General features: G+C 41.0%; 1 protein-coding gene across 1 annotated transcript in view; it reads left to right on the forward strand.

Moving 5' to 3' along the window:
* AOAH (acyloxyacyl hydrolase) overlaps positions 1-27591 on the forward strand; it is a 105970-nt gene that overhangs the window by 62545 nt on the left and 15834 nt on the right. Inside the window, exons 12-18 of the mRNA XM_067470183.1 lie at positions 62-153; positions 3669-3751; positions 11824-11860; positions 13356-13430; positions 17703-17875; positions 20729-20787; positions 23074-23133. Of these exons, the coding sequence (XP_067326284.1) occupies positions 62-153; positions 3669-3751; positions 11824-11860; positions 13356-13430; positions 17703-17875; positions 20729-20787; positions 23074-23133 (579 nt within the window). The remainder of the gene's footprint in view (positions 1-61; positions 154-3668; positions 3752-11823; positions 11861-13355; positions 13431-17702; positions 17876-20728; positions 20788-23073; positions 23134-27591) is intronic.

Consider the following 27591-nt stretch of genomic DNA (forward strand, 5'->3'; position numbering starts at 1 on the left):
TTACTCAAGTTTACTATGAGAAGAAGGCAAAACCACACTGATTTCTTCACCTCCTTTCCAGAAAGCATTTTCTAACCTTCCTGAAGCAGTAACCAACGAGCTCGACTGGCCTCAGTTTTCAGAAGCCACTGGATTTCTCAACTCCACCATTGGGTAAGCAAACAGCAACTCAAGTCTCAATGCATGAAGAATGATAGAGATCGCTGTAGATTTCAGATAAAGTACTAAAATGCTTTGTGTGAATTCAGGAAAGCCACACAGTATTGCAGAAAATAGAATAGATGGAATTATGAAAGGATTCATGTGAAATTAACGGATGCATTAACTGTGAGCAATGTTCATCCCCACTGTCACCCGTGGTTTCATTGCAGGCCAGGTTTTCTTCTTCCTCTTTCTCAATAATTGCTTAATTTTAGGCTCAGACTATTTAACTACAGAAAGCACACATCCCCTTAATTTCCTATCTTAATGTTTGACAGAGTGTAGTATAAGCCCCCTTCTACATATCTGTCTGATGAAGTCCTACGACTATAGCGGAGGGAAATAAAAATTCCTTTTCACTTATTAGGATCCCAATGAAGATCAGGGTCCTCTGCCTAATGTGTTACTAGTTAGGGGTTTAGCACATCTGGTAACATGAGACAGGGTTTAGCACAGCTGGTAAAATCACCAGCAATGATAACATCTAACAACCAAAAGGTTGCTAGTTCAAAGCCCCAGGTTGGCATGAGCTGCCAAATATCAAGCTTACTGTTGACCTAAGCAGTTCGAAAATAGCTTGTGCTGTAATGAGAGAAATTAGGTACCGCTAAATCAAGCGGGGGAGGTATTTTACAATACCATAAAAAGAAAAAGACCAGAAAATGCCAGTAACCAAAAAGGAAGGAGGAAGTCCTGATGGCTCTTTGTCATAGAGGATGGAGCGACAGCACCCCTTTGTGGTTGGATTTTGAGCACAATTTTCCAAAGTACAGATGTCAACACAACATGCCTCCTTTCTGTCTGCTCTGTCCTTGTCTATCCAATTGGCATTGCATGATTGCTGTGTGTGTGTATTGTGATCCTCCATAAGTCCCCTTGGAGAGATAGGGTGGATAAAAATAAAGTATTATTATTATTTGAAACACAACAAGATGAGTCCACAGCAGACACTCCTGGCTGTTGTATTAGATCACATGTCAGACACTTCCCAAGTGTCTAGGACTGTGTGATGTATCAGCGAATAATGTGTCCAGATCCCAGTAAGGTGGCCTTCTGCAGCTGGCAGATGGTAATTTTGTCAACGCCAATTGTGTTTAAGTGCAGGCCAAGGTATTTAGGCACTGCACCCAGTTGCCGATCACCACTGGGACCACCTTTACTGGCTTGTGCCAGAGTCTTTGCTGTTTGATCTTTAAATCCTCATATTGTGTCAGCTTTTCCAATTGTTTCTCTTCAATCCTGCTGTCACCTGGGATTGCAGCATTGACGATCCATACCTTGTTTTTTAACACAATCGTGAGGTCAGGAGTATTGTGCTCCGAAACTCTGCCTGAATTCGGAAGTCCCAGAGTAGCTTGACGTGTACATTCTTTGTAACTTTTTCCGGCTTGTGATCCCACTAGTTCTTTGTCTCAGGCAGATGGTATTTGTGACACAAGTTCCAATGAATCATCTGAGCAACGGTGTGATACCTCTGCTTGTAGTCTGTCTGCGCGATCTTCTTGAAGCAACTGAGGATGTGATCTATTGTTGCATCTGCTTCCTTGCAGAGTCTACATTTCGGATGTGTCGTCAACTTTTCAATTCTGGCCTTGATGGCATTATTATTATTATTATTATTATTATTATTATTATTATTATTATGTTATTATTATAACAGGTATCACATCTGGTTTAGCTCTTACAAATTAGAACTCAATATTAGTCAAATATCTTTGTGAACCAGCCCTTCCACACATTGCTACAAGTACTGCTCAAGACAAAGTATATCTGCTTTAATTAGTTGTGCTTCATGTAGCTGCAGAGGCTTATCTTGATAATTTAATGTCAATTTAATTATTTCCCATTTATTTAATTCTGCTATGGAATACCTTCTTTCACTTTCCTTATTCTGAAATAACATCCTTTTTATGGACCTCATCACGTAGAGGTCCAAAGAGTGGGCGATAGCAGGGGGATTCAGTAGGCAGCGGGGTAAACCCCACATCGTCCGCATAGACCCCTTACGCACCCTATGGCAATATCACTTGGGTTTCTGATTTCTGGACAATATATTTATTCCTGAAATCTCATTGCTAATTCTTTTCTCTTGGATTCCACAAAGAACTATATTTCTAGTTGTTTGTAGAAGGATATGTACCAGTTTTTGTACTTCAGTTTTGCTCTCTTTCCCAGCCATATTGCCTTTATGTGATTTATAATTGTATTGTATTGTTTTTATATGATGTGTTTTATTTCTGTGTTTTAATTGTAATTTTTGGGCTTGTCCCTTATAAGCCGCCCTGAGTCCCCTAGGGGAGATGGTTGGCGGGGTATAAAAATAAAGTTGTTATTATATTATTAAATCTTGCATCAAAAGCCTTGTGAGGCTGCTTTACACCAATTCTGTTGCTGCATATTTTCAATTTTAATCTATTACATTTGGCCTGGCCATTTAAAAAAAATTACGTCACTATTGATTGTTTTTTGTTTATGTGATTTATATGATTTGTATTTTATTGATTGTTTATTGATGTTGTGTTTATTGATGTTTTATTTGATGTACTTTGGGCTTGGCCTCATGTAAGCCGCACTGAGTCCCTTGGGGAGATGGTGGCGCGGGGTACAAATAAAGATTATTATTATTATTATTATTATTATTATTATTATTAAGATTATCAAACTACTTTTTAACTCGGGTGACAGCTTTCTCGGTGATTGAGGAAATTACTGCATGATGCCATCAATATCAGTGCTCGGTTCATTGGCAAATTATAGGTGGGCAATAATTTATAATAATTTATATGCCATCAATATCAGTGCTCGATTCATTGGCAAATTATAGGTGGGCAATAATTTATAATAATTTATATGCCATCAATATCAGTGCTCGACTCATTGGCAAATTATAGGTGGGCAATAATGTATAAGGAATTATTGGGACCCATCTTTTGGCTATAGAACCTATTAATACTAGTGCAATATCCAAAGTGCCTCTAATACTAGAGGGGGGGTGAGGGGGATGAGATGTCCATTGTGCACTTTCCTTTCCTTCCTCACCAGTCCCAAAATAACAAATTAACAATTGGGTTGTTGTAGGTTTTTCGGGCTATATGGCCATGTTCTAGAAGCATTCTCTCCTGACATTTCGCCTGCATCTATGGCAAGCATCCTCAGACCTCACAACCTCTGAGGATGCTTGCCTTAGATGCAGGCGAAACATCAGGAGAGAATGCTTCTAGAACATGTCATATAACCCGAAAAACCTACAACAACCTAGTTATTCCAGCCGTGAAAGCCTTTGACAATAAATTAACAATTTCTCCCCATTTATTTATATGCTTCATGTACATCATGGGTTTTCTGAAACTGATGTTTGAAGCTTGTTGTAGCAACAGCACCAAAAACACAAGAAAAAGGAGAAGGTGGTAGCAACTTACAGTTCTTAACCTGTTATTTACACACTGTTTTGTTACCTTTGCTTTCAGGGGATGGACGGAGTCAATTTATCTACAGCTGCACAGAAGAAACCGCTGCAATCACCGAGATTACCAAAACCTTTCTAAAAATGGTAACCCATTCTCATTCCCCACTAGCACTCGTGCATCTCCATCAAGCACTCATAGAAACTGTGACAGGGTGGGATCAGAAACTACATCTTCAATAGCAGGGGTCCTCAAACTAAGGCTCGGGGACCGGATACGGCCCTCCAAGGTCATTCACCCAGCCCTCGCTCTGGGTCTACCTAAGTCTGAAACCACTTGAAAGCACACAACAACAGCAACAATAGAATCATAGAGTTGGAAGAGACCTCATGGGCCATCCAATCCAACCCCCTGCCAAGAAGCAGGAATATTGCATTCAAAGCACCCCTAACAGATGGCCATCCAGCCTCTGTTTAAAAGCTTCCAAAGAAGGAGCCTCTACCACACTCCGGGGCAGAGAGCTCCACTGCTGAACAGCTCTCACAGTCAGGAAGTTCTTCCTAATGTTCAGATGGAATTTCCTTTCTTGTAGTTTGAAGCCATTGCTCGTCTCCAGGGCAGCAGAAAACAAGCTTGCTCCCTCCTCCCTTTGACTTCCCCTCACCTATGGCGCAGTGGGTTAAACCCCTGTGTCGGCAGGACTGGAGACCGACAGGTTGCAGGTTTGAATCTGAGGAGAGGTGGATGAGCTCCCTCTATCAGCTCCAGCTCCTCATGTGGGGACATGAGAGAAGCCACCCACAAGGATGAAAAAAACATCAATTCATCTGGGCACTCCCTGGGCAACGTCCTTGCAGATGGCCAATTCTCTCACACCAGAAGTGACTTGCAGTTCCTCAAGTCACTCCTGACATGACAAAAAAAACCCTATTTATACATGGCTATCATGTCTCCTCTCAGCCTTCTCTTCTTCAGGATAAACATGCCCAGGTCTTTAAGCCACTCCTCATAGGGCTTGTTCTCCAGACCCTTGATCGTTTTAGTCGCCCTCCTCTGGACACATTCCAGCTTGACAATATCTCTCTTCAATTGTCGTGCCCGGAATTGGACACAATATTCCAGGTGTGGTCTAACCAAGGCAGAATACAGGGCGGGCATGACTTCCTAGAACTAGACACTATACTCCTATTTATGCAGGCCAAAATCCCATTGGCTTTTTTTGCCACCGCATCCTATCCCATCAGCCAAAAGCAGGCCCACACTTCCCATTGAAATACTAATAAGTTTATATTTATTAAAACTGTTCTCCATTTTAATTATTGTATTGTTTTAAAGTTGTTGTTGTTGTTTTTTTTTTTGCACTACAAATAAGATACGTGTGATGTGCATAGGAATTCATGGGGTTTTTTTTCAAATTTTAATCTGGCCCTCCAACAGTTTAAGGGACTGTGACCTGGCCCTCTGTTTAAAAAGTTTGAGGACCCCTGCTCAATATTATACAGATCAGCAGATTCTGTTTGTGAAACAGGAAAGTGGTCCAGTGATAGAATACAGGGTTTGCATGCAAAAAAGAAAAGTGGTTAGTTCAACCCCTGGTATGTTCAAGTATAGCTGTCTGGTCATTTTTCTCAATTGATTGCAGGCCAAATGTGCCCCTCCAAATGTTGCTGAGCTGCTTTAATCAAAGCCCAATCATATCTGAAGAGCCAGATGATGATCTCTCTTCCTGGTGTGAATAGATGGGTAATAGAGTGACTCGCCATAACAGAACTTCCTATGTTTTTAGGGAACTATCAAACTTAGAAAAATTACAATTTCCTAATCCCACTCCTCTCCAACAAATTTGTACTCCAAATAATAACTCTTTGAGATCTGAGCAAAACAATTAAACATCTGAATATTTGCAAACAAAAAACTTCTGGTCACAAACATTTTGAAAAAAAAATCTTATTGCACACAATGCATGATTTGTTCACAACAAAGATGTTATAAACGATGTTCAAATGGATAAGTGAGCATTGTATTTACAGTATGTATTCTTCACAATCAAGACATTAAATAATTTCAACAACCCAGTTTTTTTTTCCAGCAGCACAATAGTGGTGAGTATTCTTCTCACTCTTCCAAATGTAGATAAACTGACTGAGATAGGCTTTATGGTTCTGGCCCAGATTACTTGTCCGAACGTATCTCCCCCTATGACCCACCTCGAAACTTATTATCTTCTGGGGAGGCCCTGCTCTCGATCCCACATACGTCACAAACTTGCTTGGTGATGACAAGAGACAGGGCCTTCTCGGTGGTGGCCCTCTGTCTGTGAAACTCACCCCCCAGCAAAATTAGGTCAACGGCTTCCCTTCTTTCCTTCAAGAAAAAGTTGAAGACATGGCTATGGGACCAGGCATTCGAATAGGCATTCAGATAAATTATTATTATTATTATTATTATTATTATTATTATTATTATTAGATCTGCCCCTTCCCTCCTGACCTTCAGAAAGCTAGTGAAATCCTGGCTCTGGGACATAGCATTCTCAGAATGATTGGGAAGTTCAGCAATTAGCTAATAACTACTGACCACACTGGCGGATTGAGATGAATGTGATTTTATCTTGGCAATTTGGTTTGTGTATTTATTCTATTGTATTTAACTTTTTGATGTGATTATGTTTTTAATTGTATTTGTGTAGTAATTTTATGCTGTAAGCCGGCCTGAGTCCCTCTGCGGAGGTTGAGAAGACCGGGATATAAAAGTTTTAAATAAATAAATAAAAATAAATTATACACCGCCACCATCTCCCCAAGGGGACTCAGAGCAGCTTACATGAGGCCAAGCCCAACAACACACAGTAAAAACAACAAAGCAATAAGCAAATAAAGCAATACAATTAATATAACTTACATATAGACAATAACACACAGCGATTTAAAAACCTATGGCCAGGCCAGATGTAATAGTTAAAATTTTAAAAATACGGTTCTGTCCCAGATAGTAGGCTGACAATAAAATGATGACAATGCTAAGGAAAATGGACAGGCTTCAGATTAAGTTGTTGATCATAGAACTCGGACTTAGACATGGCCAACTAATTCAATTTGCACTATTTTAAATGGTTTTTAATCCAATTTTAATGTTTTACTTATTATGTTGTTTTACCTTTTTGTATATGGAGGGCATCGAATTGTTGCCGGCTGTAAGCTGCCCTGAGTCCCCATTCAGGGGTAGAGAAGGGTGGGGTACAAGTATTGGAAATATATATATATATATATATATATATATATATATAAAATAGGCTTTACTAGCAATGAAATAATGTACTTAGTAGTTTAAAAAATGAATCATAGAATCATAGAATCATAGAGTTGGAAGAGACCTCATGGGCCATCCAGTCCAACCCCCTGCCAAGAAGCAGGAATATTGCATTCAAATCACCCCTGACAAATGGCCATCCAGCCTCTGCTTAAAAGCTTCCAAAGAAGGAGCCTCCACCACACTCCGGGGCAGAGAGTTCCACTGCTGAACGGCTCTCACAGTCAGGAAGTTCTTCCTAATGTTCAGATGGAATCTCCTCTCTTGTAGTTTGAAGCCATTGTTCCGCGTCCTAGTCTCCAAGGAAGCAGAAAACAAGCTTGCTCCCTCCTCCCTGTGGCTTCCTCTCACATATTTATACATGGCTATCATATCTCCTCTCAGCCTTCTCTTCTTCAGACTAAACATGCCCAGTTCCCTAAGCCGCTCCTCATAGGGCTTGTTCTCCAGACCCTTGATCATTTTAGTCGCCCTCCTCTGGACACTTTCCAGCTTGTCAATATCTCTCTTGAATTGTGGTGCCCAGAATTGGACACAATATTCCAGATGTGGTCTAACCAAAGCAGAATAGAGGGGTAGCATTACTTCCTTAGATCTAGACACTATGCTCCTATTGATGCAGGCCAAAATCCCATTGGCTTTTTTTGCCGCCACATCACATTGTTGGCTCATGTTTAACTTGTTGTCCACGAGGACTCCAAGATCTTTTTCACACGTACTGCTCTCGAGCCAGGCGTCCCCCATTCTGTATCTTTGCATTTCATTTTTTCTGCCAAAGTGGAGTATCTTGCATTTGTCACTGTTGAACTTCATTTTGTTAGTTTTGGCCCATCTCTCTAATCTGTCAAGATCGTTTTGAATTCTGCTCCTGTCCTCTGGACTATTGGCTATCCCTCCCAATTTGGTGTCGTCTGCAAATTTGATGATCATGCCTTCTAGCCCTTCATCTAAGTCATTAATAAAGATGTTGAACAGGACCGGGCCCAGGACGGAACCCTGCGGCACTCCACTTGTCACTTCTTTCCAAGATGAAGAGGAAGCATTAGTGAGCACTCTCTGTGTTCGTCCACTTAACCAATTACAGATCCACCTCACCGTAGTTTTGCCTAGCCCACATTGGACTAGTTTCCTTGCCAGAAGGTCATGGGGGACCTTGTCGAAGGCCTTACTGAAATCCAGGTACGCTACATCCACGGCATTCCCCGCATCTACCCAGCTTGTAGCTCTATCGAAGAAAGAGATCAGATTAGTCTGGCATGACTTGTTTTTGATAAATCCATGTTGACTATTAGCGATGACTGCATTTGTTTCTAAGTGTTTGCAGACCACTTCCTTAACAATCTTTTCCAGAATCTTGCCCGGTATCGACGTGAGGCTGACCGGACGGTAGTTGTTTGGGTCATCCTTTTTTCCCTTCTTGAAGATTGGGACCACATTGGCCCTCCTCCAATCTGCTGGAACTTCTCCCGTTCTCCAAGAACTCTCAAAGATGGTTGCCAATGGTTCCGAAATGACTTCCGCTAGTTCCTTCAATACTCTTGGGTGTAGTTGATCTGGCCCTGGGGACTTGAACTCATTAAGAGTCGCCAGGTATTCCTGGACGACTTCTTTCCCAATTTGGGGTTGGATGTCCTCCAATCCCTCATCCACTCCATCTTGCTGAGGTTGAAGACTCTCTTTTTGTGAGAAGACCGAGGCAAAGAAGGCATTAAGTAGTTCTGCCTTTTCCCTATCCCCTGTCAGCATTGCCCCATCTTCTCCTCGAAGAGGTCCTATCGCCTCCTTGTTTTTCCTTTTTCTACTGACATAAGAATAGAAGCCCTTTTTATTGTTTTTAATGTCCCTGGCAAGTCTGAGCTCGTTTTTTGCTTTAGCTTTGCGGACCTTTTCCCTACAGGTGTTGGCTATTTGTTTGAATTCTTCTTTGGTGATTTCTCCCTTTTTCCACTTCTTGTGCATGTCTCTTTTGTGTCTTAGCACAGTTAGAAGTTCTTTGGACATCCATTCTGGCTTCTTTGCACTTGTCCTATTTTTTCTCTTTGTTGGCACGGTTTGCAATTGCGCCTTGAGTATTTCACTCTTGAGAAATTCCCATCCATCCGTAGCTCCCTGGTCTTTTAGTATCTGTGTCCACGGAATGCTGCTCAGCGTTTCCTTCATTTTTTGGAAATCAGCTCTCCTAAAGTCCAAAATGCGGGTTTGACTTGTCTTAGTTTCGGCCTTCCTTTGTACCTCAAATTGCAGGAGCACATGGTCACTTGCCCCTAAGGATCCTACCACTTCGACCGCATCGATCAGGTCCTCCGCATTTGTTAGGATGAGATCAAGAGTAGCCAATCCCCTTGTTGCCTCTTCTACCTTCTGGACCATGAAATTGTCTGCAAGGCAAGCGAGGAATTTGTTGGACCTTGTACTCTTGGCCGAGTTTGTTTTCCAGCAAATATCGGGATAGTTGAAGTCGCCCATGACTACTACATCTCTTTTCTGTGCCTGCTTGGTCAACTGTTGGCAGAAGACTTCATCAAGATCTTCCTCCTGGCTTGGGGGTCTGTAGTAGACGCCTACAACGACATCTTTTTGAGTCCCAGTTCCCTTGATTCTTATCCAGATGATTTCAAGCTGGTTTCCCAGATTGCTGTCTTGAATTTCTTCTGCAGCATAAGAGTTTTTGACATATAAGGCTACTCCGCCTCCTCTCCCCTTTGTTCGGTTTCTGTGAAAGAGGTTATACCCCTCGATATCTACATTCCAGCGATAGGAGTCATCCCACCAGGTTTCAGTGATGGCTATGATATCATATTTGTGGTGTTGTGCTAGAAGTTGGAGTTCGTCTTGTTTATTTCCCATGCTCTGTGCATTAGTGTAAAGACATGTGAGCCCCTGGGATCTTCCCTTGAGCTGTTTAATTGGGATTATTGACACCTTAGACAAGCAGTCTTCTGTTTATCACATATAGTTTTAAGTATATAGTGTTATAGTCTAATGTTTATTGCTATTGTTTTAATGTTTCTTGCTTGTTTTATGAGTTTATTTATTGTATTTGTTATGCTGTTGTTTTATTGATGTGTTTGGCCTCGGCCTCTTGTAAGCTGCACCGAGTCTTCGGGAGATGTTAGCGGGGTATAAATAAAGATTTATTATTATTATTATTATTATTATTATTATTATTATTATAGGACTTCAAGTGCAAATAACTATACATATTTCAGAATGGCCTGTCAGTCATTATTTTTTGGATGTCCTTTCCATCTCTCCTACTTACTTAAGTGTATTCAGTATACCCAGAGGTATATTCAGCTTTGATGCAGCACAATATTCCTGTTATATATGATGGATGGAAAGCCTCTTCCTGAACTTTGTTCCCCTTGACTTTACTGTTTTTCACTGTTGTTTTGTCACATTCTGTGATGATGGATATGGTTTTGATTCTGAACAACTCTAGTTCTGTGTTCTTTCATGAGTTATGCAGCCCATTGAACATTGTGAGGCCCAATATTGGATAGTAGTGTTGAGAGGCGAAAAGTCATCTGAACCCTGCTTGCCCTTGGGGATTATAGTTCACCTGAATGCAATTCAGAGAAACCTAGCATGTCTTCTTTTTGCACTATTAATTTTTATACTTTTTTTTATAGCTTTGGGGAATAAAAGGTTTGTTTAGCAAAAAGATAAGTGCAATAAGGAGCCAAACTGTACTTGTAAACAAATCAGGTAGTGTATTTTCTTATTCCTGTATATTCTTCTTTGTTATTTCTTATTTATTTATTTAGAACTTTTATATACCGGTCTTCTCGACCTCTGCAGAGGGATTCAGTCCGGTTCACAACAAAAGATTCATAAACAATAGTTTAAAACATCACATCCCATAATTCACTAAAACACTAAAATACGATCATATAATTACATAATGCCAAGTCGTCAAAAGGAAGTCACAATTCATCGCCATCCGTCCGTGTGGTTAGGAGTTATTGACTCACTCATCAAATGCTAAATTCCAGAGCCAGGTTTTCACTAGTTTTCTAAAAGTCAGGAGAGAAGGGGCAGATCTAATTTCCAGTGGGAGAGAGTTCCAGAGCTGAGGGGCCACCACCGAGAAGGCCCTGTCCCTCGTCCCCACCAGATGCGATTGCGAGGGTGGTGGGACCAAGAGCAGGGCCCCTCCAGAAGATCTTAACAACCTTGATGGTTCATAGGAAAGAATCCTTTCAGACAGGTAAACTGGGCCGGAGTCATTTAGGGATTTATAGGTCAACACCAACACTTTGAATTGTGCTCAGAAGCTAATTGGCAGCCAGTGGAGTCTTTGTCTTCCATGCAAGGCTTGATTTAGATGGCTGGGGTTCTGAAGCAGTTCCAAAATATTCCCCACCTTAGGCACATGTCTGAGCTATTCTAAAAGTGCAGGGATAAAAATACATAATAATAACAAGTACTAAATGAAATACAGAGTACCACAGCATATGAATGTTCATCAACATTGGGTACCCTGCTAATACAGGGCCTGGAGCTGTTGTGCCAACTGAGTCAAAGATAATCTGATCCTAAAGTGACCACTATTATTTTGGTGGCATTAACTATACAGGTACTGAGAAGAAGGTATAGTTTGTACAAGAGGTTCTCAGTAAATAGGTGAATATAAAACTGTGGATAAATGAAGCCATGTATATCAGTTCCATAAATATGGGGATCATACTAGCACCCTTAAAACCCCTTTGCTGTTACATATCCAGCAAATATACTGATTGCAAAGCAAGAAAAAACACAGTTATACTTTATTCCCATTTTAATTAATTAAGTTATATCAATGACTTTTTCATTGGAATTTAAGCTTAATGGTTTTCAATATATTATGTGTCTATTGGTTTGATAACGGTAAACATTGTTTTATTTCATGCTTTTCTTCATCATTTAGGTGGTTCTTCAGAAAATGTTCTAGATCTGCTGGAAAGGTATGTTGTTATCCATGGAGATGAATAGTTCAAATAGTTGCAGAACAGTGTGACATCCTATCATCCTAGCATAACTCTTATGGGTTTTCAGTAGGGCCAAAAATCTGAACATGTCACACCTTTTTTGCATACAATCTTGATAATATGGTCTAGTTTCTGTGCATTGTTATTTTCCTTCTTATGGTTTGCCTTGAAAACAAAATCGCTGGTTTTGAACAGATTTATGTCATTTACTAGCCGTCCCCTGCCACGCGGTGCTGTGGCCCACATGGGGGTTCTGTGTGGGAGGTTTGGCCCAATTCTTTCGTTGGTGGGGTTCAGAATGCTCTGTGATTATAGGTGAACTATAAATCCCAGCAACTACAACTCCCAAATGTCAAAATTCTATTTTCCTCAAACTCCACCAGTGTTCACATTTGGACATATTGAGTATTTGTGTAGAGTTCGGTCCAGATCCATCATTGTTGGAGTCGACAGTGATCTCTGGATGTAGGTGAACTACAACTCCAAAACCAAAGGACACTGCCCACCAAACCCTTCCAGTATTTTCTGTTGGTCATGGGAGAACTGTGTGCCAAGTTTGGTTCAATTCGATCGTTGGTGGGGTTCAGAATGCTGTTTGATTGTAGATGAACTATAAATCCGAGCAACTACAACTCCCAAGTGACAAAATAAAAAATTGAGTGAAGGACATACATTGGGTTGTTAGGTCTATGCTGTCCAAATTTGATGTCAATTGGCCCAATGGTTTTTGAGTTCTGTTAATCCCACAAACGAACTTTATATTTTATTTATATAGATGGAAAATGCCAAAGAAGAGACAGGGCAAAAATTTAAGACTTTAGTAAGGAGAAAACTATAAATTCTTCATCAATTATCTATGGGCAATTTCACTCTAAAAGTGCATTTTGACCCACATATTTACTATTTGTACAATCATTATTTTTAATGCACGAGAAAAACTGAAGTAGAACCATTTCACTCTAGATATCCATCCTTTGTCAGCGAGGGAGTGAAACAGACCGGAAAGTGTTAACTCCCTCGCCCATTTTGCCCTGCAGAGCGGAAAAAATGGGTCATCTAGAAAATTAGACATGCTTCCTTCTATATCTTCCATACTACGAATCTTTTAAATCTTTTAAAGTCATCCAAACCAATGACTATCAGCATTCCTTCTGATAAAGTTTGAGAGCGCAATAATATATCTTTTCCAAGAGCTGCTCATATTCTTTTCCTCCCCGTACTTGTTTATGGGAAGAAACTGCTATATTAAGCCCGAAACAGTTGCCATTATTAAGCCATGTGTCTGTAAGATAGTACTTAACACCCTGATGTTACAATTACAGATATATTTTTTTGTAAATGGCTAGGACTGTTCTTTTCCATCAGTAAGTTCAGCTTAGCAGGAACATGCTGTACATTACTATATAGGGAGAATTGTTTTTCAAGGTTTGTGTAACGCTAAGATTTCTCATTTATTTTTTCCCATTTTCAGCTTGGCAAGGAATCAACAGCTTGACAAGCCTGCAATAGTTTTCTTTGCAATGGTTGGGAATGATGTCTGCAATGGGTAAGATTTCAAGAAACATAGAATATATGTTTCCAACTGAGATGAAACCTGGCTTTACTGTCATTCCTCATGCCCAGGCACCAACGGGCCCAGATAATTTTCAGGGGTAAGCAAACAGAATTTTGGTGCCCCCCCCCCAACCAATCATTGAATTTATATATATATATATACACACACATCCACACATACACACACACACACACACACTCCTTTGAGGCCCGAAGAGGGCATCGGCGGTGGCAGCTTCCCCCTCCGCTGCTCCACACTCCTTCCTTGCCAGGCTGGGCACCAGGCTTGGGAGCCCAGCCTGGCGAGGAAGGCATGGAACAATGGAGGGGCAAGGAGGAGGGCCTTGGCAGCTTCCCCCTCGCCCCTCCGCTGCTCTGTGTTCCTTCCTTGCCAGGCTGGGCGCCAGGCTTGGGAGCCCAGCCTGGCGAGGAAGGCATGCTCCCTGCATGAGGCCTCTTTTCCCGAGCACCCAGCAACACCAGTGCATGTCCCTCTCCCGGCGTTAGGAAGTGCGTGCCCTGCATCGCTCCTCCTTCCCCACGCACTTCCTAACACCGGGAGACGGACGCATGCCGGCATTGTCTCCCTTGGCCACGCACACTTGTGAGGGAAGGAGAGAGAAAGAGAGAGCTGCTTCTGGGTGTTTTTTGGGACAGGGGTAACTCAAGAGCACCCCCCGAGATGTGCGCTCTACGCAAAAGCGTAATTTGCGTACCGCCTTGAGCCGCCCCTGTGCCCAGGGAACCATTTGGGATTTGGAATTCAATGGTTGGGGCTTCCATATCATTAGGATGGTAAATTCCCCTCTGGTTTTTAGTCTGAGGGCCCTTCCAGACAGGCATAAAATGCCATCTCGGGTTTACTGGAGGCTTCCAAATGACACCTCAAGTTAACCTGAGGTTTAGCACAAATGACACCTCAAGTAAACCTGAGGTTTAGGCCAGAGGTTTAGCACAGCTCGTAAATCATCAACTATAGGATCTATCAACTGAAAGGCCACAAGTTCGAACCCCAGATTGGTGTGGGCAGCCAACCATCAGCCCTGCCCACAGTTTACCTAAGCAGTTCAAAAACCGCTTTAGCTGTAGAGAAATTAGGTACTGCTAAAAATCCACAAAGCAAAAGATCAGAAAATGCTGGAATGAGGAAGTCCTGATGGCTCTTCGTCATAGAGGATGGCGCGACAACACCCCCTGTTGACTCGAGCCCCAGCCGTCCATGGCATAAAAACAACATACCTCCTTCTGTTCTGTCTGTCTGTGTACTGTCTATACAAATGACATTGAATGTTTGCTGTGTATGTGTACTTGTGGTCCTCCCTGAGTATTGGGGTGAAATCTTTGGAGACTCTTAAGACTGTTTTCCCCCAGAAAGTCTTGGATGCTCTTAAGACTGTTTTCCCCTCGAAAGTCTTAAGGGTTGAAGCTTTTGTACAGGGGAAGCTTGCACACGTCCTGTACATTAGCTTTCCTTGCTGAGACTACCTAAAAATGGCTCCCTTCCCTTCCCAATTGCCCTGAGCAAGGGGTGGAACCAAACTTAATGATGATGGACCCATGATTTGCCCTATGACTGCAACCAAAGGAAGCCACCTATCTGCAGAGTCCCTGAAACCTAGGACTGCAAACAAACATTTAATACAAAGCAAATAAAGTTGGAGCTCCTGGTACAGCCGTACCAGAATAGAAGCATTGAACTAAAAGCAGTTTTTCACAAGAGTTGTGTTTTTAAAGGCTAATGCATTTAAGATTTTACCATTCTGTATAAACCCACGAATCTGATATCTGTAGCCATTAATTCAGGGCTGTGTCTTGAAAAAGGATAAAGGCTGCATACTGCAGAATCATGCCTTAACCAAAATACAGTTTAAAATGCTAGGATTTCAACACAAGTGTGGCAAGCGAAAGGTTGGAAAAGGCAGACATTTGTAAGTGACAGAGATAATGAAATTGGCTGCCTTCCCCAAATTGCAATGGCCAAATGAGAAGGATGTTCAAAAATATAGACAGATGGCACATATCTCACGGCATACCAAGGCGCAAATGTAGGACAGAATTAATAATAATAATAATAATAATAATAATAATAGGTTTTAAGGGAACATGGAAAATTAAATCACAAAGGAATTACGGAGGAATCACATGTGTTTTTCAAAGGAAAAAGAACCAAAATTATTAGATTTTCTGTGTTTTCTATAGCTGATTGTTCCTATGGTATTCTCTCCACACTGCGGCATTTTATCAGTGACATAAAGCCATGATAACAAGAGGAAACAAGAGCTGACTGATTGGGGCCAGAGGCAATCTGTGCTTTGAAATGAGGGACAACAGAAAGAAATGATAGAAAGAGATTAAACTGCTGTAATGGTAAATCAGCCATTACTGAGGCTTCGTTGCCAAAATGCACCCAGTTTGGACATCATTTTATCTCGCAGGCAATTCTGTTTTCTATAGTGTGTGTGTGTGCACATGTGCATGCGAGCAGAGTAACTTGACAATGTTTTACTGTTATCCCCCCCCCCCCTCCCCAAAAAAAAAATCTTAAGAAAATAATATTCCAGCTTTATTGGAGAACATCAAGCACACAGATCATTAGTGTAATATTACATGTAATATTACTAATAATATTACAATAGAACGGTGTAGTACAATATCTATATAAATAAAAATGTAATGTTCATTTGTGAGATCAACAGAACTCAAAAACTACTGGGGAATTAACACCAAATTTGGACAGCATACACCAAACAACCCAATGTGTGTCCTTCACTCAAAAAATTGTGTTTGTCATTTGGGAATTGTTGTTGCTGGGATTTATGGTTTACCTACAATCAAAGAGCATTCTGAACTCCACCAATGATGGAATTGGGCCAAACCTAGCACACAGGGTTCCCATGACCAACAGAAAAAAACTGGAAAGGTTTGGTGGACATTGACCTTGAGTTTGGGAATTATAGTTCACCCACATCCAGAGAGCACTGTGGACTCAAACAATGATGGATCTGGACCAAACTTGGCATGAATATTCCATATGCCCAAATATATACACAGATGGAGTTTAAGGGAAATAGATCTTGACATTTGGGAGTTGTAGTTGCTGGGATTTATAGTTCACCTGCAATCAAAGAGCATTCTGAACTCCACCAATGATGGAATTCAACCAAACATGGCATATAGGACTTCCATGACCAACAGAACACACTGGAAGTGTTTGGTGGGCATTGACCTTGAGTTTGGGAGTTGTAGTTCACCTACATCCAGAGAGCACTGTGGACTCAAACTATGATGGATCTGGACCAAACTTGGCACAAATATTCCATGTGCCCAAATATGAACACAGATGGAGTTTGGGGAAAATAGACATTGACATTTGGGAGATGTATTTACTGAGATTTATAGTTCACCTACAATCAAAGAGTGTGCTGGACCCCACAAACGATAGAATTGGGCCAAACTTTCCACATAGAACCCACATGACCAACAGAAAATACTTAAGGCCATCCAACTCCCTTCACGAGGGCAAGAAAACGTAATCAAGGCCCTCCTGACAAAGAGCCATCCAGCCATAGATATAGATAGATATATATTATTCACACACGCACAGATATAGTATCATAGATTTGAAAGGGACCCCTAAAGAAGGACAACTATATGTTGCATGTTCTAGAGTAGGCAAACCAGACAATCTCCACATCAACACTAACAAAGAAACAACAAGAAATACTGTTTACCCACAAGCATAAAGAAATTACATATATTAGAAACCAACACTTTCTCATTACTTTATTTTCCAGATCATCAGACTGGGCCACAGCAACGTGTGGGAGGGAACGGCTAGTAGTAATATATAATAGTGATATTTTACTATGCTTAATTTAATATATTGTATGTATATATATCTTGTGAGCCACTCTGAGTCTCCTTCGGGGTGAGAAGGGCGGCATATAAATGTCGTAAATAAATCAATACATAAATTAGTGATTATAAAATGTTAAGTGGAACTGCATGGGCAGAATGAACATAATCCAGGCCTACATAACCTGGTGAACTGCTTTGAAAATAACTCTCCCTTCTTATGTGGCAACCAAATCGAGTCCAGTCTTTTCAGTTTTGCTAAATGGCTAGTACAGCAAAAATCAGACAGTTGGTTCAAAACCTTGTAAGCCTAATATATAGTCTCAGTCTGGTACCCCAAGTAGCAAGCTTATAAAGGTTGTGAAAGCATACCCAAGCAGGAGTCAAGTATGTACTTTTTCCTTCATAGGCATCCTGACACAGTGAAACACATGACACAACCGGAGAAAATGCGCAGCAGTGTTTTGCAGACTCTGCGTCATCTAGACAGCCGTCTTCCAAAAGGGAGCCATGTAATTTTAATTGGCTTGGTGGATGGCCGCTTCCTGTGGGATAACTTGCATAAGAGATACCATCCTCTTGGTAAATATGCCTTCTTCTCTTCATTCTCTCCCTCCCCTGCATTTTTGTTGTTCTTGTTGCTGCTGTTTATTTTTTATGAAGTACAGCTGAAGCATCATCTGCAGAGTCTACTGAAAACACAGCACAACAGAGTCATGTAATGCCTAAAACAGTCACTAGGTGGTGTTCAGAAACCTTTTACCATTGCCAAATTTTTCAGGATTCCAACATTGAGCTAAGCAGACTCCATTTGGGATAGGGACCCATAGCAGACCCCATTTCAGATAGGGACCCACAGTTTAAGCAGCAGTGACCTAGATATCCAATTGTCTTTATGAGAATGAACAATAACAATCCACATTTACGACCTTAACCCATATGAAACAAGTTATGGGAAAGTTGTGTATTTAACAATACTTAAATTAACTTCTTCCACAAGGGAGGGTAAGGATTTGCTGTTTGACAGAAGATATTATTTCCACTTTACAACCAGCCTATCTGAGGTACAAAAACCAAAAACCGTGAATCTACACAGTCACCTTCAATCTTCCTTCTTGATGTGAAATGGCTGCATTTGTTTTGGAGAGTGAAAGGCTTGTTAATGGGTAAAACATCAGTCAGTCACCCTTGAGATTTGAACTGACTATTATGTAATTCAGGCCTCTTGCTAACGCAGTTGGCTGAAGGTAGAGGAAGAGAGGTGTACACATGCAAGGTAACAGAAAAACAGTCTATACTTTTGGTCTGAAACAAATGCTATTTTTGAAATCTGACTTAGTTGTCATATTTATTTGCATGATCTCCTGGCTAAAATCTTTTGCCTGTAGGTAAAGGAGTAACGAAACACAAGTTACTTGAAGGAATCATACATGGCAATAACATGAAAATCAGAGCCTATTGAAAGAGTTACCTAGTTGTTGAAATTGCTGCATAATTGTGTTGGTTTTTTTTTCTTTTTCAAAATCATATGGCCCTTGAAAACTATTGTGTTACTTGGATTACTTGGATTATAGGTCTTGACCTATAAAACCCCATATGGCTCCGGTCCAGCGTACCTGTCCGAACGTATCTCCTTCTACGTCCCACCTCGGAGTTTAAGATCTTCTGGGGAGGCCCTGCTCTCGGCCCCGCCTGTGTCTCAAACATGCTTGGCGGGGACGAGGGACAAGGCCTTCTCGGTGGTGGCCCCCAGCCTGTGGAATTTGCTCCCCGGGGAAATTAGGTCATCGTCATCCCTCCTCACCTTTAGAAAAAAGGTTACAACGTGGCTGTGGGACCAGGCCTTCGGGCAATCAGGTTAAAGGACAATTGATAATGTTTGACTATGGCATGGAAGAGGGTCTGGATAAGTTAAGCGGAGTAATCATTAGTTGATGGCTAGCTAAACAGCCACCATACGGGCAATAGCTAATCAGAATTTAAGTATACGGTTTTAATGTTTATTTATTAATGTTCATGTTTAATTGTTATATTTGTTATTCTGTATTTTATGATGTGGCATTGAATTATTGCCAATTGTAAGCCGCCCTGAGTCCCCCAAGGAGTTTAGAAGGGCGGGGTAAAAATGTTGGAAATAATAATAATAATAATAATAATAATAATAAATAATAATAATAATAATAATAATAATAATAATAAATACATGCAATAGGACACAAGTAAGGATGCTGTTGGAACTCATGATGGCTGGTTACACAGCTGTTTGGGCACAACATCCATGTAATCCAGATGTGCTGTGTGAGACAGTTTATAGTACTTTCTTTTTCAACTCAGTTACATAGATAATAATGATAATAATCATCATCATCTTTATTTATATCCCGCCACCATCTCCCCAAAGGGGACTCGGAGCAGCTTACATGAGGCCATCCCAGCGATACATTACAACAACATAAAATATAAACAACAAAATAACATCACAAAAATAAATAAACCAATCAAGTAAAATAAAAATAGATGGCCCAGTGGGTTAAAGCACTGAGCTGATGAACTTGCTGACCAAAAGGTCACAGGCTTGAATTTGGGGAGCGGGGTGAGCTCCTGCTGTTAGTCCCAGCTTCTGCCAACCTAGTAGTTCAAAAACATGCAAATGTGAGTAGATCAATAGGTACCGCTCCGGTGGGAAGATAATGGCGCTCCATGCAGTCATGCTGGCCACATAACCTTGGAGGTGTCTACGGACAACGCTGGCTCTTTTGCTTAGAAATAGAGATGAGCACCAACCCCTAGAGTCGGACACGACTGGACTTAATGTCCGGGGAAAATCTTTACCTTTACTTTACATAAATAACATAGGAATGAGACCAAAGAAAAGCGTAAATGCTTATTAAGCCATTGTCTATGGTTATTATGGGTAATGTTACTTACTCCGCACCACTATAGTTACCCTGAAATAAATACTAGGTTGTATGTACAATGTTACTTACAGTGTTGAAAAGCTGGGCTTGTACATATTTGTAATGAAATCTGCCTAAAGAAGCAGAAGCTGCATGTGGACTATACTGTGTATATGATAACCATAAAGATGGCCACTGCTACCCGTGATGGCAAGATTGGCTGACACCTGATTGTACACAATATGAGGTCTGAACCTCTTTAGCTGTCATGACACCATCTTTTGAAATCCAAGGGTTTGTAATTTGGTGAAATACTTAGAATTTTCTGTAAGAGTGTTCAGGAAACTGGGCAAGAGCTTTTTAGCAAAGCGTAGTTCACCACACTGCAAATCTCATAGGATGAGGTGTGGCAGTAAAAGCATCATGAAACTGCTATAACTGTACAGTGTAGATAATATATCAAGTAGCCTCCTTATAAGGTATCACATCCTGTAAGGATCATGATAGGTTCTGTGATTGTCAGATTTCTCTTTTCCAGGCCAGCTGAACAAAGACGTCACATACGAACAATTTTATTCATTTCTCAGTTGCCTTCGGGTAAGTTGCCTAGATATTCTACTCTATTAGATTTGGGGGAAAAGATGAAAAATAGTCAAACATGACACTTTCTGTTGCATTTTTGATGTGAATGTTCAGCATGGAACTAAACAAAGCTTTAAATGTATAGATAAGTAAGCATTCTCAAGAAGGCAAAAGCGCAGTCTATTAGCATTGGGATATTTCCTCGTACCACCTGATCATGGCGAGAGATCAAATTACAAAACTGTTTTAACTTTTGTCTGTTTCCTCTTCTCTTCAGTTTTTCTTCTTTTGCCTTGCCAGTTAGTTGACATACACTCTCACACACACACTATAACATGGAATTGATTGGGGTGCTCTTAAAGGAAAAGGAAAAACAATGCAGTTCAGACATGGCAATGGAGAAGTTCTCAGCTAAGAGAGTTCTCAACTACTTGGAAAGACTGTTCAGTTGCAGAGGTGAATGTTGTGAGCTGCAGTCCAAGTGCAGGCAGTAAAGTCTCATTGAACACCATAGGGGGGAAAATACTTTCTTTAAGCCCATGTCTCACATCTGAGATTCAGGAAAAGTTTTTTAACTTCTTGGTTATTATGGTCTCTCAGACTCAGGTACAGGATGACAGATTAATGCCTTGCCTCGATTGGAATGAAATTCACTAAGACTTCACTGCCTATGATCTGGTTGCCATTCACAACATGCGCCTCTGCAATTGAATACATTGTTTAAGATAGATAGATAGATAGATAGATAGATAGATAGATAGATAGACAGACAGATACGATAGATAGATAGATAGATAGATAGATAGATAGATAGATAGATAGATAGAAAGATAGATAGTAGGCTTGGGTAACCACGGAAAAATTTGGTTCTAAACTCGTTTCGTTTTTAGGGGGCCCTTGCGTTTTGTTTTTTTAAAGAATTCCGAAATTTTCCTTTAAAAAAGTTCGAAATATACGAAATTTCGTAAAATTACAAATCGATTCGTTAATGGCGGACACGATTGCGCAATATGCTAAAAAACCCTCCAGATGGGACAGGGGGAACTTCTGAAGCTTCCCTCTCCCTCTGTTGTTGACTGTTGGTGTGATAATTTATTTTTTTATCACTGATAAAACAAACAACAGCTATAAAACTTGCACCAGACATACGGAAATAATTACGAAACAATTTTGAAACAATTTTGAAACAATTTTGAAACAATTTTGAAACAATTAAGAAACAATTACAAAACAATACAAAATAAATTGGAAAAAATGTTTCGATTTTTAATTACTCCTCACAGTAGTCCTGCATGGCTCAATATCGGATTGTAAGCTAATTTAAATACGAATTAATAACGAATTACGAAATTAACGAACGAAACCGCCCAAGCCTACTATCTACAGACGTTACATGCAACTCCAAGAATGATTCCATCTGTGTTGCCTCCGAAAAATCCTGCAAATCTCCTGGGAAGACAAGCGGACAAACGTCATCGTGCTGGAAGAAGCAAAGACCACCAGCATTGAAGCCATGGTCCTCCACCATCAACTCAGCTGGACTGGCCACATTGTCCAGATGCCCAACCACCATCTCCCAAATCAGTTATTCTACTCCAAACTCAAGAATGGAAAATGGAATGTTGGTGGACAGGAAAAGAGATTTAAAGATGGGCTCCAAGCCAACCTTAAAAACTCTGGCATAGACACTGAGAACTGGGAAACCCTGGCCCTTGAATGCTCCAGCTGGAGGTCAGCTGTGACCAGCAGTGCTGCAGAATTTGAAGAGGTATGAATGGAGGGCGAAAGAGAGAAACATGCCAAGAGGAAGGCGCGTCAAGCCAACTCCGACTGGGACTGCCTTCCACCTGGAAACCAATGCCCTCACTGCAGGAGAAGGGAGCCCCTGGTGGCGCAGTGGTTTAAACCCTTGTGCCGGCAGGACTGAAGACCGACAGGTCACAGGTTCGAATCCGGGGAGAGGCGGATGAGCTCCCTCTATTAGCTCCAGCTCCTCATGTGGGGACAGCTAGTTCATTATAAAAGAATAATAGACTATTGTTATGTAAATACATTATCAGAGCAATGGTTTCCTGACTATCTGTTACCCGTCTGCATTGTCTTTATTCATTTTATGTTTCTGGTCTAAAGGTCTCATAAATGTAATGGTATGTGAAAAGCTCTTCCATTTATCCAAATGGCAGATCATTGCGATGTTTTTAGTATCTTGTCCAACTATTCACCTGATATTGTTCTGTTTCTCACCCATTTTTGCACAGCTAAAAACAATAGTTAAAACAATGTTTCTCCACATTTATACAGATCAATCCATGCAATGGCTGGATGTCTTCAAACAACACGCTCAGGGACTTGACTGCAGAGGTACATTTAATACAAAAACTATTGTGTAGCTATCCGTATTTTTACAGAAAGTCCTTGGACTTTTTGTAAGCAAAAGAGGAGTACTGCTGTTGGTTGATATACTACTGCTATTCAAGAAAACAGGTTTCCTGATTTCTAATAAGGTCCATTGTCTAAAACAGGAGAACTCAAACTTTGTAAACAGAGGGCCAGGTCACAGTCCCTCAAATTGTTGGAGGGTCAGATTATAATTTGAAAAAAAACATGAATGAATTCCTATGCACATTACACATATCTTATTTGTAGTGCATAATACACTTAAAAGCAATACAATAATTAAAATGAAGAACAATTTTAACAAATATAAACTTACTAGTATTTCAATGGGAAATGTGGGCCTGCTTTTGGCTGATGAGATAGGATTGTTGCTGTTGCTGCTGTGTGCTTTCAAGTCGTTTCAGACTTAGGTTGACCCTGAGTGAGGGCCGGGCAAATGACCTTGGAGGGTCGTATCCGGCCCCCGGGGCTTTGTTTGAGGATCCCTGGCCTAAAGCACTGGTTTTTTAGTCTTTGGTCCTCTAGATAATTTATACTTCAACTTCTAGCTCCAATTAACACTTCTAGGAGTTAAGTCAAAAACATCTTGCAGATGAAAGGTTGTAAACCATTCAACTAGATGGTTTTGATTTAGTTTAAGATGCACAGGTTGCGTGCCATTTGTTACAAATACCTGTAGTCTGTGAGTAGACTATAGATTCTTATTTTTTCAAGAGCAAGGTGCAGCACAAATTATCAAGTTTATATATGTTCTGTATGTTTGAAAGCCTTGCCTATACACCACAAAGAAGGTCTTAGTGTTTACTGTGCTGCCCACTTGCAAGAAAGCTTGACATGGAGGTCCTTGCAAACAGATGCTCCACTTCTGCATGTATTGTGAAGTATGGCAGTCATGAAGAGATCCAAACTTACGCTACTTCTTGTAATAAGCTAAAAGTACCTCATTCAGCTCTTACAAAAATAGGTAACTTGGCAAAATAGGTTTCTTTTTTGAAGGAGCAATGTTCTGAAAATCTTAATAAGAGCATGAAGAATTCTGTTCTCCCTTTCTCCTCCAGGCAGTGAGAAGGAGGAATGGCCCAGGGAATAAAGTACAAACAGCAAATATAGAACCATATAGTTCCCCTGAGGTTTTCTTTGGTGGCAGTGGGGGTGGAATAGCGGTATACTCTGGGGGAAAATGTAACACACACACCAGGCTAAGAATCTAATGTTGATGTTGATTTTGGGAATTGTTGCAATCCTCTGTGATAAGAAAAACATTGTCTGTTTGTTTATTTGCTTTTAAAAACTGAGAGCGATGACAACAAATAGAGCAGCCAAACACACAATAATGTCTGTTTTGTTTACCCCCATAACTGTTTTGCTCTGTTTCAGCAAAACATAGATATGAAGGAGTCTTGTAGCAACTTTGAGATCAATTATGAAAAAAAATAGTTTCCCAGCATAAGCTATTGTAGATCTGGTTACTATAGGTCCATGTTTACATTATAGAATATCCACATAGTATCTGTATCCCAGGAGTTCCCAGTACAAAATGGTGTATGGCCAAACAACATCCCCTGAAAACATGGGAGGAATTGCTACAAAGCTCTAAAAACATGAGATTTTCAGCTTTGGGAATGGCTGAGTCAATATAAACGTACCTTTCAAACTGCTAATTACCTAAAAATGCAAATACCAAAACATCTCAGGGAGGTATTCACGCGAGCCAGATTTGATCAGCTTGAGACAATGGTTAGATACGGGAGATTTAACAGCATCCCTTATAATGAACGGAGTTGTATCTGCGGGGCACCTGAAATTGAGGATATGGCACACATATTGTTTGATTGCAAATTGTATCAAAAGGTGAGAGACTTCCACCTTGGTCCATATATCAAACGGACAATGTATTGGGATTCTCACATCAGAACAACATATTTTATGTGTGGCCAAGACCCAAAAATAACGTATAAAACAGCTCTGTACTTAAGCAAAACAATACGTCTGAGAACCACATGTTCATTCGTTCAGTCGTCTCCGACTCTTCGTGACCTCATGGACCAGCCCACGCCAGAGCTCCCTGTCGGCCGTTACCACCCCCAGCTCCCTCAAGGTCAGTCCAGTCACTTCAAGGATGCCATCCATCCATCTTGCCCTTGGTCGGCCCCTCTTCCTTTTGCCTTCCACTTTCCCCAACATAATTGTCTTCTCTAGGCTTTCCTGTCTCCTCATGATGTGGCCAAAGTACTTCAACTTTGTCTCTAGTATCTTTCCCTCCAGTGAGCAGTCAGGCTTTATTTCCTGGAGGATGGACTGGTTGGATCTTCTCGCAGTCCAAGGCACTCTCAGCACTTTCCTCCAACACCACAGCTCAAAAGCATCGATCTTCCTTCGCTCAGCCTTCCCTAAGGTCCAGCTCTCACATCCGTAGGTGACTACAGGGAATACCATGGCTTTGACTAGGCGGATCTTTGTTGCCAGTCTGATGTCTCTACTCTTCACTATTTTATCGAGACTGGACATTGCTCTCCTCCCAAGAAGTAAGCGTCTTCTGATTTCCTGGCCACAGTCTGCATCTGCAGTAATCTTTGCACCTAGAAATACAAAGTCTGTCACAGCCTCCACGGTTTCTCCCTCTATTTTCCAGTTGTCAATCATTCTTGTTGCCATAATCTTGGTTTTTTTGACGTTTAGCTGCAACCCGAACCACATATGTAGGGCTGATTGGGGTAAATTGTAGGGGTGATAATGAAATATGATGTATATACTCAGCTTGATCAGTTTATCAGTTTTATCATGTCTTATCATATGTATTTACTGTATTATTATGTGTCTTATTTTAACTTTCTACGTGGAGTGTGATCAGGTCTTGTCAGGCCTTGTTGTTCTGTTTCTTATTGTGATATGGCCTAAGGGCTAATCAATAAAATTACTACTACTACTACTGCTTCAGTTTTGGGAATATCTTGGTTCTCCAGAAAATGTGGATATTTGAATCTCTTGGAAAATACAGGGTTTTTATGTTGGTTTGCCAGTTCTTGATTGGTTGTATCCTAAAAACATGACAACAGTTGACTAGAGGGTAAAAACTTTATCCTGGCAAGAGAAACTTAATCCTTCACACATTTAATGAAGTTTGTGACACACACAAAAAGGTTTTTCCATGTAATCAACTTTCCCCATGTTTTATGATAAAAGCAATGAGGAACAGACATGTATAACCCAGGAACACCCCCCCCCCCCCCGTTGTTCCCAGGCACAAGTACACAACCAAACCTGCCTGGACAGATGGCCATGCAGCCTCTGAATAATAATGATGAAGTTCTGTTCCTGGCTTGAATGTGTTACTTCCTATTTAATAGTGTATTCCTGACTTTGAAATTAGTGGTCCTGCTCCACTAACTTCATTCATCATATGGAGGACAAAGTTTCTCTTGCCAGGACAAAGTTTTCACCCTCTAGTCAACTTTCACCATCTCTTCAGAATAAAAGAAAAGAAGAACAGATAGGTATGACCCAGGAACAAACTCATATGAACTCATATTTGCATCTGTGCATTTAAAGATTTTTTAAAAAAGAAAAAACACTGAAATTTCTGGTAGGTGTCCTGAAATTTCTGGTGGGCTTCAAAATCCTGGAACAAAGCAGCAAGTCTGGATGTCTCAGGTGTAAATCCCGGGACCAACAGGTCTGTGTGTGGATCTGCTCTCAGGTCCCGGGATTTTTTTGTCCTACCTATTAAAACCATAATCTGGAAGCACCCCTAGAGTTTTGAAAAATTACTTTTGTAAAAAGTGGGTGCCAGAAACAATATCATACGAAAGCTGACTAGCACAACCTGGGGATCACAACCAGATACAGTGACGACATCTGCCCTTGCACTGTGCTACTCTGCTGCTGAGTATGCATGCCCAGTGTGGAACACATCTCACCACACTAAAACAGTGGATATGGCTCTTAATGAGACATGCCGCATTATCACAGGGTGTCTGCGCCCTACACCACTGGAGAAATTACACTGTTTAGCCGGTATTGCACCACCTGACATCCGCTGGGAAGTAGCAGCCAATAGTGAAAGGACCAAGGCAGAGACATCTCCAGCTCATCCCCTGTTTGGGTATCAGCCAGCACGTCAACGACTTAAATCTAGACATAGTTTTCTAAGATCTACAGAGACACTCACTGGAACACCTCAGCAAGCGAGAGTCCAAAAGTGGCAGGCTCAAACCCAGCACCTCAACCAATGGCTGATACCAAATGAGAGACTCCCTCCTGGGTACACAGAAGACTGGGTGACTTGGAAGGCACTGAACAGACTGTGCTCTGTCACCACGAGATGCAGAGCCAACCTTCAGAAATGGGGCCACAAAGTGGAATCCTCGACACGCGAGTGTGGAGAAGAGCAAACCACTGACCACCTGCTACAATGCACCCTGA

The sequence above is a fragment of the Anolis sagrei genome, chromosome 6, assembly GCF_037176765.1.
Source record: "Anolis sagrei isolate rAnoSag1 chromosome 6, rAnoSag1.mat, whole genome shotgun sequence".
NCBI lineage: Eukaryota > Metazoa > Chordata > Lepidosauria > Squamata > Dactyloidae > Anolis > Anolis sagrei.